Source organism: Cavia porcellus, unplaced genomic scaffold (genome assembly GCF_034190915.1).
Source record: "Cavia porcellus strain 051 isolate PalLab524CR breed Dunkin Hartley unplaced genomic scaffold, mCavPor4.1 scaffold_10, whole genome shotgun sequence".
NCBI lineage: Eukaryota > Metazoa > Chordata > Mammalia > Rodentia > Caviidae > Cavia > Cavia porcellus.
In genome coordinates, this window is record NW_026947493.1 from 2851360 (window position 1) to 2866775 (window position 15416).

Below are 15416 nucleotides of genomic sequence, written 5' to 3' on the forward strand. Positions count from 1 at the left end.
TCACATGGTACCCCCTAAAGGGAAAAGACGACTAAGAACAGCAAATTACATTATCTCATTCCTCATTTTGTTAGAAAAAGCTCTAGAAAAATGCAACTGGTGAATTCGTTCTGAAAGCACTGGAATTAATGATTCTATGGATTACATTTTTGTTTTTCTGGTGGGAATAGTAGTGTGGGAGAATGCATCCCATTGGAGGCATATAAAGGACAAAGATCAGCATAAGCAAATCGAAAACCACTTGCATTAATACCTATTCATAGGATCCAGTGTTGTGTTTGAATGGTTTTCATTTTGCTGTTTATTGATTTTTGCAGTACTAAGAACAAAACTCAGGGCTACATCGCCAGCCTTTATTTTTAGACAGGGTCCTGTGAAGACAGTCTCTGCCCCAGGACTTCAGGTCCCACCATTCCACTAGGGATGGGTTAGAACTTGCAATCCTACTGCCTCAGCCTCTCAGCATGGGATTACAGGTGTGCAACACCACATCTGAGTGTTTATTTATCATCAGTTATGTTCTCATTTGTAGCTAAATACTGGGCATTATTTAGACAGCTGAATATCCAACATTTCCTATGTTGAACAGCGTTGTGTTGTAAACATAAATATGCAGAACATTTTGGAAATAGATACCTCTGGCTGCTGTGTACAGAGTCTGCACAAGTGTCACCAAAAAGAAACTAAAGAAGGACCAACAGACATGTATGACAGTCATCTAGACTAGAATGGTACCCGCCTACCCTGAGCAGTGGCTGTGGAATGGAAGTTTCATGGCATATCAAAAGGCAGAACAATAGAAGATACATGGAATACAGTGAAATGAGGTTCAAAGTTGGCAGAGTAATAAGTCCCATGTTTCTAAGAATACCCATTACATTTAAGGCTTTACAGCCTAAGTACAAATAGCCACATAAGTGTGGAAAGCTATTTATTCCATTAACAAGCTGTTACCCCCTACTTCTTCACCTTAAACCTTGCACTTTTATAATTGGTATTTTCTCCTGGTAAGATCTTTGTGCTTTTCAAAGAAAATACAATTTCCATTTTTATATAACCTCTTGAAAAACATTGGGGGTAGGAAAAGCTCATTCATATAAAGTTAGAATAAATTGCTTATTAAAAGCATTAATTTTGGTTGCCATTCTACTTATTATCTTTACAATTTTGGCCATTTCCTTACCTACACAGTGGGTACAATATGTCATTTTCTTGTTGCTATGAAGAGTGAATGAGATAATTACGTAAGGTGCTTTACTCAGTAGTATAAGAACTCATTCAGTAATGGTAGTTATTATCTGCATAACCCCCCCCCCATTATAGACCATTTCCTATTATAAATATTGACCAGAAAATTCTAAATAATGGCCTACAGAAGCGGCTTCAATGACACACAGATATGTAACAAGTTTCCTCTCTGTCTGATTGTTCTTTCTTTCCTCTACGGACTCCTGACACTCCTTCCTTACTCTTACTTGAGCACTTTGCTTTCTACTTAAGGGAGAATAGGAGGAGATGAAGAGAGTGTGAATCAAGCCATTGCTGTAGAGATGCTGCCTCATTTCCTGCAAGATCCGGGTTTCCTTCTCTAGTGAATCATTCCGTTTAGCATACCACCATTTCTCCAATTAAAAAAAAACATTTTCAGGGCATTTGCTTCTGTCCTATTTCTCTCCTTTCCTTCATAGAAATGCTCCTCCGAAGGCATGACTGTGCGCACGCCAGCTTCCCCTGTTGCTATATCTGGCTTCCATTTGAAGAGTCCGTTATGGCTTCTCTTCTCTGGATCCTCAGTGTTTACAAGGCTGCAGTGACGGAGTACTGTGACGGGACTGCTAACTCAGCAAGATTATTTCCTTGTAGTTCTAGAAGCTAGAATTTCACAGTTGAGGAATGTTCCCCTGCAGGGGCGAGGGAAGGCCTTTCTTTTACTTTGGGGTCGTTCCTTGGCTTAAGGCAACAATCTTAATGCTGGTGTTCACATGCATTTCGCCTGTGTGTTTACCACTTCCTGTAGAGATATTTCCCTTTTCCTCAGAACAGTAGTTGTATTGTATTAGGGCCCGCTCGCCAACCTCATTTCAACTCAGTTACATTTATAAAAATGCAATCTCCAGATGAGATCATAGTCTAGGTGTTAGGACTCCAGCATATCCCTTTGGGGACACAGGTTCAGTCCCTAATGTTCTGCATTCCTAGACCTGGGGATCACTTCTCAGTTGTCCTCTTAAGCACACTGTAGCCAACATTTTCACACAGATGGGCAACTCTTTCCTTGACAAGTTTTCATTTTGCTTCCAAGACACTTTCCTCCCTGAATCACTGGTCATGTAAGAAGTGAAGACAAATGTAATGGAAAGAATTCCAAGAACTGAGACAGGTGTATTATCAAATACTCAGGAGGGGACAGTGAATTAGGAAACAGTCTGAAATAAAAAGACTACCCAGTCTCCACATGGTATTTTTCCCTGGATGGCTGACACATCTCAAACCACATTCTTTTTTTCTTGTATGAAAAAATAAAATTTCATAACAAATTAGTAAGAGAATAACAAAAGTATTGTCTCCTCATTCAGTTCCAAATCACATTCTTGACTTTGTTCTGTTTCTTTTGTCCTCATCTTGGTTAATACTAACTTCATTGCTCCATCCTCAAACAAACAAAACCAGGATGTTATGTTTGGTTTCCATGTTTGTATCCAACACTCAGCGTGAGATTTCAGTGGTCAACACTCAGTATGTTTTTGGCTCAGCTTTATTTAAATATGACACAAAGCTTAATATAAGTATTTTAAGCCCTTTCTTTTATTAAAATCCTACCAAAAATAAATTAAAATTCACAAAAGTAATGAAATCAAAGAGAAGACCACGCTGGATAAAGTGTGCCAGTAAAATTTTAGAAGATGAACGAGAAGCAGATAGATGGGCGAAGAATGACTTTTTCAGGCCAGAGATATAGCTCAGCAGCATAGATGCCTGCCTGGCAAGTACAAGGTCCTGAGTTTGAGTCCTGATACAAAAAAAAAGAGTGACTTATTCTGGAAAAAAATGGAAAAGCTGGACATTCTATATCTATGATGGTAGAGAAGAGACAGGTAAAGAAATTTTTAAAAATAAAGCAAATCATATCACAAAACTTCTAAAGCAAAAAGCTTCAAAAGTTGTGCCTGTGAAAAGGTTTATGGCAGACCTGATAGTAAGAAAATTGGAAAAATCATTGAAGAACCTATGTAAAAGCCTTTTCTACAGCAAATTCACAAGTACACTGTTCCAGTGTAGCCTGCAGCAGACACTCCTCACCTTAGCAGGAGCCAGAGCTTTCTCCCCGGAGGGGGTGAGCCATTGCTCTTCATTCAGGAGCACCAGGCACAGCGGAGGAAAAAGGGGAGGATTAGTTGAGCAAATTCTCTAACATGGAAAATGAACCAGATATCAAAAGGCAATTCCACTAAGAGATGACATTGCATCAGTGAAATAAAAACAGGGTGGTTCTACAACAGAATATTAACAGAGCAATGTGGGAAAACCTAGAAAATCAACAAGATGCCTCAAAGTTGAAGTTCAGAAGATATGGGAACAAAATGATAAAGCAAAAGAAAATATAAAAGATTTTAAAACCAGAGAATTAGTTCAAGAATCCCAACGTGCAAAGGGTCTTTTTGAGACAGGGTCTCACTGTGCAGTTCAGGCTGGCCTTGAACTCACTTAGTAGTCCAGGCGCTCCTCAAACTTGCAGCAGTCCTCCTCCCTCAGCCTCCTGAGTGCTGGGAGTACAGGTATGAGCCACCATGCCCTGCTCAGTCATTTCTTCATATATCACAGATCACTAGGTTTGGGGATTTTGTTGTCTGTCTTTGTGGTGTTGAGAACTAAACCCAGGGCATTCACAGTGAACTATATTCCCAGTCCTTTTTCTTAGTTTTGTATTTTTGAGACAAGGTCTTGCTAAGTTTCCCAGCCTAGGCTCAAAATTGTCACTGTTTAATTACTAACCTAAAAGAAAAAGGGTCGCAGTTTCACATACCTGGTATTCAACTTTGTGGGAGCCTGAAGCAGGAGAATTTTAACTTCAAAGCCAGCCCAGGAAACTTGACAAGACTTTGTCTCTAAAGTTAAAAGCTGAGGTGTAGCTCAGTGGTAGAGTGCTCCTGGGATCAATCCCCAGTAGTGCAGAAAAAGAAATAAAAAGAAGGAAGGGAAGGAGGAGGGAGAGAAAGGAGGGAGAGAGAATCTATTCACAATAACTACAAACAACCATAAAATATTTACCAATCAAATTGTGTGGGATCTGTGAAGAAAAAATATAAAACTGAGAACTATACAAACTGAATAAATGAAAAGACATGCCACATTTATAGACAGAAAGAAAATATGCCAGTTTATCTGCAAATAAATGAAATCCCAATCAAAACACTGATGATCATTCTGTTCTACTATCTGACCAGATTGATTCTAAAATTAACCTGAAAAAATAAACAGGTAAAATCAATTGAGAACATTGTAAAAAAGAAAAATATGAATGCAAGATCTGTCGCCATTGAATTGTATAATAACTAAAGCTTACATAGCCCTTGCTGCAAACCAGTCGCAGTTCATGACCTCCAGGCAGTATTTGCCTGTCACCCAGATAGCAAGTTCTATTTTCTCCATTTTAGATTAAGAACCTGAGACATAGTAGTGAAACAACTTGCTCAAGTCTACACAGACAATAGATGGATACTATTTCATACTTAACAGAAGTTAGCAAGCAAGATGCATGTCCCCAACACAGAACTTACTGTATAAAGAAGTACCCTAGCAGATGTGATGCATATACCCCTGTAATCCCTACTGCTCATTAGGCTGATGTAGGAGGACTGCAACTTCAAGGCCAACCTAGGCAATTTAGGGAGACCCTGCTTAAAAGTAAAAAATAAACAGGACTGGGGACTGTAATAGTTCAATGATGGAGCATTTACCTAAGGTTTGTGAGGCCATAGGTTCAAACTCCAGTATTGAAAAAGTCCTAACAAACTTCCTTGATTTAAGCCCTGGCTCTATTGTCTGTCTGTCTGTCTGTCTTCTAATGTGTAACCTATGTAAGTTGCTGAACTCTGCACCATCAGAGACGACAGTTTTCTCAAAACAGGCCCATAGCCAAATGCTGCATGAGAATCTGCTACTGTGATGTTCCCACCATCACAAGTCAGCAAGACCAGCCTTGTCTGTCTACGACTGAGCGGTGTAGGGCACTGCTCACTCTTTGGCCAAAGGCTTCCCTGCCATTTTAAATTCTTAAAATGCTGTGAACAAGGGGCCCATGTTTTCATGCTGCACCAGGCCCTGCAAATAATGTTGCTGTGTAACAAGTCCTCGGAGTCAACTGGGAAAAGGATGAATTATTCAGCCATCGTGTAGAGAATACTGATGCTATATGTCAGGTCCTCATTTCATACTGTGCAGCACATGAAAAGCAGATTATACAGTTTAAATAAAACTCTGTGTCCTCCATTTGAAATTTTGGTTTGAACATAAAAATTTAATCTTTAAAAAATAGCATCATATATTTCCTAATACTGTTGACTGAACAGGCTTGGAAATAAGACCATAATGGTGAAGAGCATTTCTAGCTCCTGGATGTGGTCTTGTAATATTATGCCTCATACCAATTTTAGGCAATCTGGAATTTTGGGGGGCACTGGGTTTCCTTTGTCTTCCCCTGTTTCTTGTATTTTTGCTTAGTTTTGCTCCTGGAGTCTGCAGATTCTTTGGCCCAGTACCTGTTGCTCAGGAGTGCCCCATGAACAACTGTTCATGACCTCCAGGCAACCCGGGTATTGGCACAGACAGAAAACCAGTTACCAGCTTCTGCTGCGTTGCCTTGTCTGTGGTAGCAATTCAGTGACCATGATGACACCAAATGTTGCAGGCTTTTGACAGTCCCTGGAACCACTCATTAAACGCCATTCCCCAAAACAAAGTGGACTCTGGTTTCAGTGCAGACTGTTAGGCCCCTTGCTGTTGACCTGCCAGCTCCAGAGCACTGCTTTCTGAGGGCATAGCTGGGAGAGCCAGAGCTCAAACTCACCGCATGCTCCATGACTTCTTTGTCTGAGGGTTGCTGGGCAGATCCAGCCTGGCCTCCCACAGCAGAAGAGAGGCCTTGTTATCCTCCAGGTCTTGGTCCCGGCCTACCAAAATAGCAAATATATGAGTTAATACTTAACTGAGCTTAATGATAAATGATTACAAGAATAAAAGAGTACACTAAAAAAACCTGCTATTTTTAAGAGAAAAGCCAAAACTGTGTGTTCCTGTACATTTACTTATTTATCTTGAGACAAGATCTCCTTATGCGTCCAGGAACCTTGAACGGGCAATGTGGGTCATGAATTTCTAGGTTCAGAAAAGAGAGCAGCTCAGCAACACTGAGTCCGGAAACATTCACTTGTCTTGACCTTCTTCTTTTGCACACAGGAATTTTTAGCATTAAGATGATCAGAGATGCATGAGGTGATGGATGTGCTAGGGAGTCTGTCAGAGTTTTGTTTATAATAAAATAAGAAGCAATGCCATGCCCCACCCCAGAAAAGCATTTTAATAAAATATACAACACCAATATCTTGGAATATTTAGGAGACCATTAAAATTATGTTTCAAATGGAAAATAAGCCATCAGTAGGTGAGTAGGTACAGTCATTGCAGAGTACTAATTGTGGAGGATTGGAATGCTAGTTAGCCACAAAAAGGAATGATTATTCATACATACAGCAGGAATGAATCTTAAACTATTATGTAAAGCAAAAGCAAAAAAGAGAGTAGGGGGAAAATGTGTATTTAAAACCTTCATATGCAGTTCTGGAGTAAGTAAATAAAACACTAACCTGTATGCCTCTGAGGTAAACCCAAAGATTTTCTTACAAGGTTGTTGTTGTTAACTTTTGTTTCTTTGTTGTTGCCACTGCTGCTACTGTTGAAATGAGGTCTCACTGTGTTGCCCAGACTGGGCTTGAACTCACAACCCTCCAGCCTTGACCTCCCTAGTAGCTGGAATTACAGGTTTGTGCCACTGCTGCTGGCTTTGCTGTGTCTTGGGAGTGTGAACCCAAGGTAACCATTTGTCAAACTCATCTCCTTTATGTACTTCATTTCAGCTCACACTTGAGGTAAGAAGATTCAAAGTTTAATTATGCCTCAGAAACTTGTATTTTCCAGTTAGGCATGATGGCTCAGGCCTGTAACCTCAGAACTCAGGAAGCTGAGACAGCCGATTGCTGCAAGTTTGAGGCCAGACTAGGCTATACAATGAGTTCAAGTCCAGTTTCAGCTACATAATGAGACCTCATCTCAGAGGGGAAAAAATCATATTTTCCAAGAAGGTTTAATAAAATAGATAAAGGATTCACTTTACAGTTTTAATTTGAAAGAATTAAACGGGAAAGACTCATAATGATACAGTGCTATGTATACAGTCAGTTTATATAAAATAAAATATATGAATAAAAATAGAGAAAAATGGATAGAAATGACAAAGGTTATATGTTAATGAACATATGCTTTCATGGTTGAAAAAATAGTCATTATTCATAAATTACTACTTAAGTAATTACTCTTAAATTATTCTCGCTCTATTCCAAATTCCCTTTTTCTCTTGATAGTCTACTTTTGGCCTTTCAGCTCTTCAAACACAAAACTTGCATTTCCTGTCCCTCTAACGACCCTGCCACCATTCTCTGCAGCTGATTCGTTCCTGCTCAGCCTTCAGCTCACAGGTCAACCCTGACACCCTCAGAGCAGCCCTTCTTGCCCCTCCCTGGGCAAGCCCTACCTTAGGAGCCTGAGACCTCTTCTTTGTGGCACTTGAGAGCCACAGTTTTCAATCTCTTTGCATGCAACTTCTTAGGCAAACTGCAAGGCTAAGGACATTGTCTTCTAGACCACCAACCCTGCCCAAGGCTCTGCTGCTCCCAGTGACAAATATGGAAATCTCCCCAAACTACCCTTACCTTCAACAATTTCACAAACACACTGTGTTCATGGTTGTATTTAATACAAGGTGAGGGTGCAAATCAGAACCTGAGGAGAAAGAGGGCAGAGACCAGAAGTTTCCAAATATGAACTGAAATAGCAGTTTGCTTCAGGATGCCTCACCTTCCAGCTCCTATGTGTGACACACGCACATGCCACAGCACTGGCCTCCAAGAGGCTGACCCAGAGGGTCCCAAGTTTTGTTTTGTCATGTTGTACTGGGATCAAACTCACAACCTTGAACTTGCCAGGTAGACACTGGGCCACTAAGCTACAATCACCGGCCCCAACCCCAATTTTCACTGAGACTTCACTGTGCAAGCAGGATTGATTGATTCACTGCTTGATTGCCCTCTAGCTTGCACTCAGCCCCTAAATCACACAGTGGGTCTTTTTGGATTGATGGCAGTGGCCAACCCCTACCCTTGAGTTTTGAGGATGAAAAGTCCACAGTGGGTCATCCTATCAGCATAAACCATTAGGTGTGGTTTCCGGGACTTAATTGGATTAATATAGACTTCCTATCTTGTCAGGAAATTCTAAAGGTTTAGATTCAGCCCTTATGTCCTGGGAACTGGGGCAAAGTTCCAACCCTCTCTGAGCAAGACAGAAGAATTCTTACTGCACAGTTTGGTTATGTCAAAAATGTCCTCTCTCCTCCTTGACTCCGAACTCCAAAAGTGACTCCCAGTTCTATCCTGGGCGCATAGCACAATGGGCTATGCTGTGTAACATACATGGATTTGGATGTGAGATGATCTGATGCTGAAGCCTGGCTCTTCTTTCCACTAACTGGGTGACCCTGGGCGGAAGCCTTAACCTCTCAGTGCTGCCTCACTGCCCTTCCCTGCATGTTGGGAGGATGATAATCGGTGCTCCAATGACTGAATGAACGCACATCAGTAAAGTTCTCAGTATAGTGTGTGACGCAGTAAAAACTGGATAAGTGTCTAATGTCATTAAATACTCAATAAGTAACCACTGAAGAATAAGTGTCTATTACTTGGTAAGTGCTTAGTAAACATTTACTGAGACAATAGGAAGAAAGATCTTCTTAGTATATTTTCTTACTAACACAATATCATATGCACTAATGTGGGGGGACATGCCATTAATTATTCAAAAGCGTAGATCACTAATATGCTGTAAGGAAAAAAATGGAATTTAGAGTCTTCTCATCTCTTCAGCAAGGAGTGCCCTCAACCATTTAGTGAGGATCTGAATTAGAGTTTAAGGTCTCTGCCAACTCCAACATGTTTGTCCTTAGAAAACAAACTAGATAGAACAACAGAGAAGCCCATTTTACATGCAGGCATGAAAACTTTGAATATGTAAGTTTCTGTTGTAGTCAGGGGTTGTACGCAGAACAATTCAAATCAGGACATGGAGTTTATAATATTTTTATAATGGTCACCGGAAGTTAACACAGGAGAAGGCAGGAAATCTATCCGCAACACCAAAGACATAGATTATTTAGTCAAGAGCCTAAACCCCACGGCAATGTCCCACATGAGTCCAGATAAAAACCCAGAGCTCAGGACAATGCCTCCACGAGTCCAACTGGAGGTCCAGAGCCCACAAAAAGGACTCACGTCAGACTCTTTTACGGATTTATGCCGGGAAGACCCAGGGGTCAGCGGTGGAAGCCAGAAAGTCTATTCCAGCAGGATGAAGGAGCTGTGCCAGTGGGATGAGGGTTCTACACTGGAGCCGAGAAGTCACACTCACAACAAAGAGCGAGGCTGTCCTTGAAGGCACCACAGCTTGTCCTCAGCGACACGGAGGCCCCAAGGTCCTCCGACGACAAGCACAGTCGGGTACGTGCCAGGAAGCAGCGTGACAAGTTCATCCTGAAGACCAAGCAGCACATGTCTTCCCCTCCGGAGCCAGAAAGCAATGCTCAATATGAAGACCAAAGCTTCTCCAGGAGAAGCAACAGCTCAGACAGCAACTCGTAGGAGAACCCACAATGCCTTCTTAACGCCTCAACCCCCTCTCAACACCTCTCTTCTTCTCCACCTATTTATCCTGGCAACCCTCCTCAGGTGGAGCATCTTCTCTCAATGCATGCTGATGTAATCCAGCTGGCGTTAAGTTGACCACCAGTCTTCGAACCATAACAGTTTCCAATAACAAATGAAAGGACAGGGAATTTTCAGTTGATTATAAAAATTTGTGAAATGTTTGACAACATAGGTTTGAATTGCAGCAGTATACTTTTATTAATTTGATGGAATTTGATCCCTGGTAAACTATAAACAAAGGTCACAGAAAATTTATTTCAATCTGTGAGAAATAACTAATTTTGTTTTTTTGGTTTTTTGGGTGTTTTGTTTTGTTTTGTTTTGAGACCAGGGTCTGTCTCTGCAGTTCAGGCTGGCCTTGAACTCACTTTGTAGTTCAGGCTGGCCTCGAACTCGCAGTGATCCTCCTGCCTCAGTCTCCTAAGGATTAGGATTACAGCAAGTGCCTCACCATGCCTGGCTTTAGAAATGGCTAATTTTATCTTGGCACCCACACTGGCCTAACAGGAGCTTCTAGAAGGTGATTGATAGTTAAATCAATCTTGTCTCTAAGCCAAAGATAACAACACCTTCAAAGAATACTGTTAGCAATTTAAAAATCCACTTTTTTAAAAGACATTCTGTTTAGTTTCAAGGCAATGCGTATTCACTTAAATACAATAATCAAATGTTTTAAAACTGATTTATTATTAAGCAGCTATAAAGTCACTTAATAATGAAAGGTAAATTGTTTCCAGATGCATATTTTCCTAAGGTAGCAAATACTAACAATGCGTTCCGGCCCGCAGTGTGCACACGCGCATCCCAGAGCGACCTTGTGCCCTCTGCTAAAGCGCTGCCTTCTCCTGTGCCCTCAGTGCTGCCGCAGGCGGTCACACAGTTTGAAGAGCTGGTCTGGATGGCAGAGACCCTGCTGAAGGGCGGAGGCACCATGCCGACCCCTGCGTCCACCCTCTGGAGAGCAACCAATAACTCCTCGCCAGACTCCTTGGCCTCCACCTGCAGTAATTCCGCTTCGCACTCCAGCTCGCCAGCGTCCCCGAAGGCGGAGGGAGAGCATCCCCCGGAGGAGAAGCAGGTCAGTGGGGAACCGTTTCACACAAAAATTAAAACGAATGTGCAAGGCAGTTGTGTTCCATAGGACTACAGATAGTCCTCACTCAAGAAAGAGCCAGGCTGCTTAACTTCGGTCCAGGCGGGCCCTGCCTTCGGGCTGCACGCAGGAGCTGCAGGCCTGCTACCTAACACTGGCTTCTTTCGCGGGGTGTACACCCTGCAGGGTCGTCCTTTTGTGTTCTGTTACACGTTACAGAGCTACTCGAACAGTTATGCAAATAAAAGCGAAGTGGTCAGGTTGGACCTTCGCGTGACCACTCCTTTGCTCTCAGTACTGTAAAGTGCGCACTCCACACAGTTCCTCACTAGTGACCCAGGCGCAGGACTGGAACTCGGCCGTTAGGTGAGAAGTGCCTGCATTTCACTTTTACCATAAAAACTGCTATTTGTGAAACAAATACCTGGCTAAAGACAAATCATGGACAAATTGAAGTATTTAAATTTATTTTCTACAAGTGTATGTTTATGATACATAATAATCACATTCATTTTGGAGAATTGGTGCATATATATATTGCATCTTGATAATCTTTACTCTCCTTTTCCCATCTCCCCCAAAGTCGACGTTTTTAAAACTATGAAATTTTTGAGCCCATAACAAAAAGGTAGATACTAAGAACTATAAAATACTAAGAACTATAAAATTTTCATCATTGAGAAAAGATACATTTCAGCCTCTTCATGCTGGGTGAGCATAACTCTATTTTTCCATTTTTCTCTTAGTCAGAAAACAGAAGCCAAAAAGATAAGAGCTTAGTTAAAGTCAAGTATCAGCCTTGGGAAACATGCCTTTGTAAATGACAAGTGCTAACAATCTAATATTCACAATATTCAAATCTTTTTTCTTTTTATCGGTACCGGGGATCGAACTCATGACCACCTGCTTGCAAGGCAGGTGCTTATGCCACTGAGCTAAATCCCCAGCCCCTACAATTTTTTTTTTTTTTGGTCTTTTTCGTTTTTTATCGGTACCAGGAATCGAACTCACGACTGCCTGCTTGCAAGGCGGGCGCTTATGCCGCTGAGCTAAATCCCCAGCCCAGCCCCTACAATATTTAAATCTTAGTATTTACTTTCCTATGGCTACGTAACAATTTCCCACACAGTGGGTTTGTATGACACAAATTTATTATTTCAAATTGCCAAGTGTCAGAAGTCTGGTAGGTCTCACTGGACTAAACCAAGTACCAGCACATTGCTTTCTGTGGGCTTTAGGGCAAAATCTGTTTCTGCACATTCTGTTGGAGTCAAAGTTAGTTTCTTGCATACTCCTAAATTTTCCATCCCTTGCTGGCTGTAACCAGGCTGAAGGCCTTTCTCAGGCGATCACTTTCCTTGGGTGGCCGCCTGCTTCTACCCTCTGCAGAGCCACCTGTGGCAGGTCAAGTCCTTACTCATTCAATCTGTCCTGCTTCTGTCTCTCTTTTTGGACCTCCCCTTCTGCCTCCCTCCTCTGCGTTTAAGGATTCATGTGAGTAGACGGGGCCCCACCTAAATAATCGCCCATCTCAAGGTATTTAACTTTACTAGCATCTACCCAGTTATTTTTGCCCTGGGTAACATGTCAGTGCAGGGATTAGGATGTGGGCGTCTTCAGGGAGTCTCTCCTCTGCCTGCCACATTTCATTGGTAGTCTTGAGGACAGAACTGATTCTTGAAGCATCAAGTCCAGATTGTATGACAAGAATTTGCATATAACCTTGCATAGATACTTCGCAAACACTGAGAATTATCTCAAACATGTTTAATCCCTGAAATGTAAGTTGTATATTAGAAGTATAAAGTCCTCCCTTAAAGAATGTTGATATCATTCTCTGCTATGTTTTAACTCAATAACACATTTCTCTAATCATTTTCCTTTTTCTAATTTCAATTATCATTTCTTATTTTTTAGTTCAAGATTGAAAAATGGCAGATTGCCCGTTGTAATAAGAACAAACCTCAGAAGTTTATTAATGATTTAATGCAAGTGCTTTACACAAATGAATACATGGCCACCCACAGCTTGACTGGGGCAAAATCCTCCACTTCAAGGGACAAAGCTGTAAAGCCAGCTATGAATCAGAATGAAGTTCAAGAGATCATAGGTGATAATATGATTGCATTATACTGCCTCGTGAATCTGAAATTATTACATTCAAAGTCAATTTATTCTGTCAGGATCTTTGTAGAAAGTATTCTTTGAAAAAAATTTTAGAATGGTTTAATATTCTAATTCAATATGGAAAAGCTTTTAATTAAAGTGATTATTAAGTAGGACTGAAGCTAATATAACTGAAAAGTTTGACTTAATAAAACTCATAGCTTTAGAAAATAAAAGTTTCAAGTTATTCTAAAATAAAACTTCAACAGCAACTTGTATCTTGTTTTTCCAGTCTTAGTTATGGCTCATCTTTTATTCTACAAAGATAGAGGTTAATTTGACTATTCCATTTGTGGTTTTTAAATTATGCATCTCCTTAAATTCAGTCATCTGAATTTAAGAATTTAAGAAATTTAGAGATCCAAGAAATTTAGAGATTTGCTGATTCTGAGCTTAATATATCTCAGTTCTTGCTTAGAAAAAGATAGGCTAGAATATAGTTGTTTTGATTGATGTTAGGGATAGATAAAAATAAATTCCTTACATTTTGAAGCAAAGATATAGAATTCAAAGCAAGTTGTAGCATAAAATTTAAATGGTTCTATAGGACAATAAATTCGTATGTTCTTCATTTATTAAGTAGATCTGATGTTTTTTGCTTTGCTTTGAAAAACCTGCCTGTGTATTCACCCATTTATAAGAGTGCTACTTCGTAATATAAAGACAAAAATACAGTGTAGGATGTGTGGTGTGTTCCTAAGATGGAAAAGTCTTCTAAAATTATCCTATGTTATTATTGTCTTTTACAGGAGTAACAAAACAGTTATTTCCCAATACAGATGATGTTTCAATTAGAAGAATGATAGGGCAAAAACTAAACAACTGTACCAAGAAGCCAAATGCAAGCAAAAACCTTAACTCTCAGGATATTAAGTAGACGCCTTTGGTAAGTCTTTAAATCTTCACAGTCCTTCACTGTGGCAAGAGGATGACATACTGTTTATGCCAGGGGCACAGCGTCCTGCAAATACTCGGTACAGACTCCTGGTGACCTGCAGCATAATGTATCACTGGGGATGAGGAGGCGAGCTACAAAGGGAAGTTACACTTGGCGAATGCTGAGTTCCCTTTCCCAGACTCTCTCGGACATGTGGATACTCTTGATTTGGCCACGTGCACCAGAAACCTATAAAAAGGCAACGTGCTCTATGCCGTTCATTGTTCTCCCCCAAGTTTCCACCTGCGCTCTCTGCAGAGAATGTATCCCCTTGGGCTCACGGGCACTGTGCCATCCACCAGGTGTTTCTGCTCTGCGATGCAAGCTAGATCTGCAGGGCTCACAGGCATCGAGGCTGAGCGGTGGACAGCGGTGCTGCAACAAGGATGCAGTGACCTCCGCGCCCCACACGCTGCCTGTCCTTGCCTGTAGATGTTTTACAGTACTCTTTATCTTTTCCACTTTATTCTATCTTTGACTTCTTTTTGCCTGTCCTCTCCCTGGTTAAGCATCTCAGATGCCGCGTTGCTGTGGGCCCTTCCACTGACCATTCTAGGTGGGGTAGGACTGTAAGCAGTACAGCGCCTCCTCTCCACTGCCTAGAACCTCCTCTTCCTCCCAGAGGTTCCTTTATCAAATATGCTGCACAAGGAAGGCAGCTCTGAGGAAAGTAACAGGAGCATCTCTTCCTTAAAAAAATAGAATAAGGGCAGTGGAATCTTCCTCTTGGCTCACACATCCTGGTGACTTACAGAGCTGTAGAGCATATAGCTATTTGGGTTTTTTTTAATCCCTCAAGGAATATAAATTTCAGACTATCATGAAGGTCATAATTTTCCATTATTAGATGATTGCTTAAATGGGTCTTACTATAACCAAGGCTAACTAGTTGTCACAGTGTATGATGATGAAGTTCCCTTCTGAGTGCTCTGGAACCAGACCTTCAGGTCAGATGTCTATCTTTTGGAGCACAGTATAATATTTCAGAACTCCATAAAGCACTTTAACACTCTAAGCATGCCTTTTTAGTTTTTTAGACCACCAAGGGTAGGTACAAAACCCATGTCTGTCACATATCAGCTGGAAGGAGGTTGCAGAGATGATCACTAAAAGATTTTTATATCGGTTTTGCTTGTATTTACAATTGGTAGTGTTATTAAACTACCTGAATATTATTTAAAATTTGAAC

At 41.0% G+C, this 15416-nt stretch overlaps 1 protein-coding gene across 2 annotated transcripts in view; it reads left to right on the forward strand.

The window, feature by feature from the left end:
* Positions 1-15416, forward strand: part of Bend6 (BEN domain containing 6) — a 48771-nt gene that overhangs the window by 28249 nt on the left and 5106 nt on the right. For both annotated transcript variants that reach the window (XM_063256914.1, XM_063256915.1), the window contains 3 exons: positions 10889-11109; positions 13042-13234; positions 14040-14176. In XM_063256914.1, coding sequence (XP_063112984.1) covers positions 10889-11109; positions 13042-13234; positions 14040-14167 — 542 coding nt within the window. In that variant the 3' untranslated portion in view covers positions 14168-14176. The remainder of the gene's footprint in view (positions 1-10888; positions 11110-13041; positions 13235-14039; positions 14177-15416) is intronic.